The sequence below is a fragment of the Impatiens glandulifera genome, chromosome 1, assembly GCF_907164915.1.
Source record: "Impatiens glandulifera chromosome 1, dImpGla2.1, whole genome shotgun sequence".
Taxonomy (NCBI): domain Eukaryota; kingdom Viridiplantae; phylum Streptophyta; class Magnoliopsida; order Ericales; family Balsaminaceae; genus Impatiens; species Impatiens glandulifera.
The window spans coordinates 74,820,000-74,825,169 of record NC_061862.1 but is presented as its reverse complement, the minus strand read 5'-3'; the positions used below and the strand labels follow the sequence as shown (position 1 = coordinate 74,825,169).

The window sequence follows — 5,170 nt, the reverse complement described above, 5'->3', positions numbered from 1 at the left end:
ATGTTAAAACGTCCCGCGTTTATCAAATTTGGTGTTGAATTTAAAATATAAAGTCTTTATAGCCTAGTTGGTTAAAGAGTTGTACTTGTTTTGTTAGGTTGCAAGTTCGAAACATACCTGTAGCATTTTTAATCTTATTTTTAACCGTTTTAAATTTAAAAACGGGTAAACCCACAATCCGACCCAAGTATCCAAATTAACCACAGCTCTCGACCCGGCAATCCGGACACTTTAAAAATTAAGCATCATTATATATATATATAGATTAATTAAATGAACATTTAAAATTTTATAATTAACTATTTAACACTACATTAACTAATTAAATTTTTTATAAGGCATGGTATTTTCACAAAATATGATCAAGTCAGTTTTGTGTAGGATAAATAAATTTAACAGATGTTTTGATTATTAAAGTAAAAAATATGAGAATAAACAAATTATTTGTACTCCATATATATCAAAATGAAAAAGAAATAGCCATAAAGATCAAATATTAGACAAACTTTTACACTTATGAGCTTCTCACATTAACCAAACCTTCTTAGCTGGAATCATGAGTCTTAAGAAACAACTATTTCCAACATAAGCTACCTCAGTAGATTTAAATTTTTTTTTTCAAATTTTTTTTTCCTACTTCCTAATTCTACATAAATATTTGGAAACACCAAAATTCAGAGCTGAATATGGGTTAAAAAAAACAAATTATAAATGTATTTGACATTTTTTTTCTTTGAAATATTTAAATAGAATATTAATTTAGATTTCAAACTCAAAACTCAGCTCCCCTCCAACCGAGGTTCCAAACTACAAATCGATATTCTAGATTGGGTTTGTTGTATCATGAATTTCCTTTTAACAACTTGAAAGTTGGAACAAGGGTAGGTTCCTCCATTTTTCATTGTTTCATTTGCCTTGATTATACATATGATCAGTTAAGATTAACCTCAATTTTCAGAGATGACTCTCATGTTTGAAGATTAACCTCATATTTAAAACCATAATTGTTACTTTTTTACAACATCAAAAGTAAAACTAGAATCATGCTAGCTAGTTCTTATGCCATATGTTAAAACAAGTGTCTTCTTTTGAAAACATTGTTGTTTTGCTGTCAGGCGGTTGTTGATATCTCCACACCCTCCTGGTTATAGCCGCAAATGGGTAATCGACAAACAGGACAAGTAGAATGTTTCCTTAGCCAAATATCTATACAAGAAAGATGAAAATTATGTCCACAAATGGGCATTATTCTTAGTATTTCCTTCTCTTGGTACTCTCCCAAGCATATAGAACACCTGCATTTCAAAGCAAAAACGCCTTTAATTTTAACATAAATCGAACCAAAATCCTTGAAATTTTGAGGATCTATTAACTGTGTGGAGTTGAAATCGCCGTCGCTGAACTTCACCGTGGGAATTGCAGCAACCACAACAGATTCAAGGCCATTGTTCTGACTTTCTGGCTGTCGCAAACAAAGATTAAGAAAAGAAAAACCCAACAATTACATCATGAATCGAACTTCAGATTGAGATTGAGCTTGTACCTGTTCAAGATCAATCCTCGAAATCTCAAGTAACTGCCTTGAATGATGAGTTCTACGCATTCGGCCGCAAATTAATCTAGTGCATACGAATATGATAAAAGTTGCACTCATCCCAAACCCAATTATTGTAGTAATCAAATTTGTACCTGGATCAAGCATTTCAAACCTCTATGATCAATTCGAGACCTAAAAACACAAACCCATGTCTGGTTTCACGAAAATAATTTGTTTGACTTACATATATATAGGGGGGGATATGATTCCATTTCAGAGAAAGAAACAAAGAGAGAAAAACAAGAAGGAATCCATAAGGAGATTCATTAAATCTTGTGAGTGGTAGAATTTGAGTGGCGAAATCGTAATGGGCAATAACATATTAACACCCTAAAAGGATAAGTACCCATGTGGAATCACAATCTCCATGTTTTGGGTGGGACTCAAAATTTGAACTTGGATAATGAGAAGAGTGGATTGAAAAGACCTTTCTTTGCTTGTCTCCTCTTCTTTGTTGGGTTCTCTTTGAAACCCACCTAAAAGAGTAGTTTAGTAAGAAATGGATAGGCTTTTGATGGTTAGAAGCCTTATACCAAGAAGAAAAGAAAAAAGATCAAACTACATAATTTTTCATGTTTGATTCTTGCTGAAAATGCATGAATTGAAGCTATCAACCTAACCCAATTTGGTTTAAGTTGTATTTCCCTTCATTGCATAGTCAATTTTGTTTTTATAAGATTTTCAAACTCAACTAGAATAGTTCAGATATCAAGATGTTTTTCTTTAGTAGTTTCATATCTTAAGTTTTCAAGTTGGATTGTGACTGAAGTGTATGAATAGGCTGTCAAGCAAAAATAAATTTAAATTTTATTTATCTTCTTTAGATTGTTTTAATGCTAGATACTAAATTATTGATCTATGCCCTATATTAGTGCTACTAGTCTTGAATTCATGATCATGCTTATTAAGTTTGTCTAAGCTTGTTGATTATGTCACCATGTAAAAACATGTCTATTTGAACCCATGTTTGGTGATGTCTTTGAATGATAAGAAATGCAATCATTAGAAAATAGATTACAGAATCTATGAACCCATTAATTATAAGAAAAAACCCTCAAATGATTCCCACTAAAGAAGTAGTCAAAAAGACAAAATTATGTTATCTTTAGATTGTCTAAAACTCAATAATTATCAAGAATTTCAATAGAATATTATGTGATTGAGAAAAAAAATATATATATATATAATCAGAAGAATTCAAATTTATTCATACAGTAAATACTTAGCTTGTAATTTACAAATTTTCTTTTATTTTATTTTTCAAACAATTCATCCTAATAAAGAGGGACGTTGAACACAAAAAAACAATGAAAAATACATAGTAGAAATTATTAATAGAAGACAATTTTAACAATAAGTTGATATGGCCGAGTTGGTCTAAGGCGCCAGATTAAGGTTCTGGTCCGAAAGGGCGTGGGTTCAAATCCCACTGTCAACATAATATTTTATTGGTTTTATTTTTTTTTTTCATTTCTTTATGTACTTAAACAACCTCTTCATTGGGGGGACTAATGTCATTCATCTTAGTTCATCAATTATATGTAGGTTTATGTTCATCAACTACATGTAGGCTTTTCCTTATGTCCAAGTCTTCAACTTTGTCATACATCTTAGTTCATCAAGTTAGCTCTTCAACTATATGTAGAGTCTTTGATTTTGGTAAATGGAAATAAGTAGGTATCAACAATCGGTCCAATTTTATCATTATTCAAACTATTCAAACTATTTATATGTAAAATTAAAATAAAACATTGCTCAGATCATCAAGTCTCCAACTTCTTCAAGGACTAATACTAATGCCATGGTAAAATAAATTAACACATTGATCAGATCATCAAGTCTTCAACTTCTTCAAGGACTCATACTAATGCCACGCCTATTAGCTGATTTTTGAAAATGGGAATAAGTAGGTAGCCACGACTCAGTCTAACTTTATCATTATTCAAACTCTTTCTATGTGGTAAAAATGTAATATTTTAATTGCTAGCACTTAGGAGTTAAAGACATAATTAATTTATCATTAAGGATGATAATAATTGCTTTTAAACATAGACTTTATTGAAATGTTTATAATTCGTGGGCTATAGCCCATATTATTCGCATTTATAAGGTAACAACTTATTGAAATGTCACTTATTTGTGCAAGAAGATAAGTATTTAGTCATGAGACTCATGACACATATATAATAGATTGAGGTATCTCATAAACAACTCCATCCAACTTTAACATTATTTAAACATTTTATATATGGTAAATGAAGAAAAGTAGATAGTGACACTTAGTCCAATTTTATCTTGATAAATATATCATCCTAGACACGAAGCATCAATGAAAGAATGACATGGTCATTGCAGAAGATCCTAAAAACAAGAAAATATGTTTTTCAAATGGTGAAAACCACAATTGAAAATGGAAGAGAAGTAGTATGCTGACATGATCCTTGGCTGGATAATATTCTCATTATATTCAAAGAGGAAATGCAAGGAAACAATGTTAGAAGAGAATACATCAAGTACTCATTTAGAGACGTCTATGAAGGTAAATGCGATTCGCTTTTGAGGCGTATTCCAGAAGGTGATAGAATCCTAAACCTAATGAGGTAGAAACAACTCAATAAAAGAAATGATGAAATATGCTAGAAAATAGAAAGCAATGAGAAGTTCATTACAGGTAAGACATGAAAAATTGTTAGAACAAGAGGACAAGAGGTAGATTGACATAATGTGGTATGGTCTCCAAAGATTATTCCTCGCCATCAATTTATTCTTTGGATGGTATACAGGAAAAATTTGACAACAAAAGATTGAATTCTTAAATACATAAACATTCCTGATATCAACTGTGTCCTATGTTCGGGAGTTGAGGAAAGCATAAATCATTTATTTGGGAAATGCTCTTTTGTAATACAAATCTGGAGGAGGTATGCTGCAAACATGAACATCATCAATTTTCCAGGATTATGGAAAAAAATCCAAGAGTGGATGAAAAATAAAACAAAAGGAAGATCCTTATATGTAAGTATGTTGAAATACTACTTTGGAGCAGTAATCTACAATATCTGGAAAGAAAGAAATTCAAGAACTTATAATGCAAGAAGTAGAACCGCTGAAGATATTTGGATAGATATAACTTCAGATGGAAATGCATTCATTCAATCCTGGAGAGGAATCGAAAGAAATGAAGAGAATAGAAAACTCTGCCAGATATGAGATATTTCGTTTGAGAAAGTCATAAGTAGAATAAAAGTAGAAACACTATAGGCGCTAATTGATTGTTGTTGTTGTTTGTAATTCAATTATTGTTTCATTATTAAATATAAAATTGTCTAGATCTGATTTTAAACTTTTGTATTTGTTTTCCCTCTTTTAAAATTTTTTATTGAAATGACACTAAACTGTTTCCCCAAAAAATATATCATTCTGATAAAAACATTTAAGACATAATTATTTATAATCTATAGTGACGATGTTAATTGCTTCCAAACCAAGAAATTATTGAAATCTACTCATTTGCTAGGAAGTAATCCATATTAATCAAATTTATAAACTTAAAACTTGTTGAAATGTCACGTA

The 5,170-nt window shown here is 30.5% G+C and overlaps 1 protein-coding gene and 1 non-coding gene across 2 annotated transcripts; one reads left to right on the top strand and one right to left on the bottom strand.

Annotated features, from left to right (window-relative positions):
- Positions 1 to 860: 860 nt before the first annotated feature.
- LOC124922560 (RING-H2 finger protein ATL52-like) lies at positions 861 to 1,914 on the bottom strand. The gene is made up of 4 exons (XM_047463285.1): positions 1,782 to 1,914; positions 1,544 to 1,689; positions 1,374 to 1,462; positions 861 to 1,295 (listed from the first exon to the last, which is right to left on the bottom strand). Exons 1-4 carry the CDS (start codon positions 1,807 to 1,809, stop codon positions 1,112 to 1,114), a joined length of 447 nt encoding a protein of 148 aa, XP_047319241.1. The 5' UTR covers positions 1,810 to 1,914; the 3' UTR covers positions 861 to 1,111.
- A 1,040-nt stretch (positions 1,915 to 2,954) lies between these two features.
- Positions 2,955 to 3,035, top strand: TRNAL-AAG. The gene has a single exon. It is a non-coding gene; the product is annotated as a tRNA-Leu (tRNA).
- The last annotated feature ends 2,135 nt before the right edge of the window (positions 3,036 to 5,170 follow it).

Coding starts and splice junctions, on each gene's coding strand:
- LOC124922560 (XM_047463285.1), bottom strand. CDS start 1,809: ATGGAATCATATCCCCCCCTATATATAT. Junction 1,463..1,543: donor CGAGGATTGATCTTGAACAG/GTACAAGCTCAA, acceptor TGTTTGCGACAG/CCAGAAAGTCAGAACAATGG. Junction 1,296..1,373: donor GGCGATTTCAACTCCACACA/GTTAATAGATCC, acceptor TTTGAAATGCAG/GTGTTCTATATGCTTGGGAG.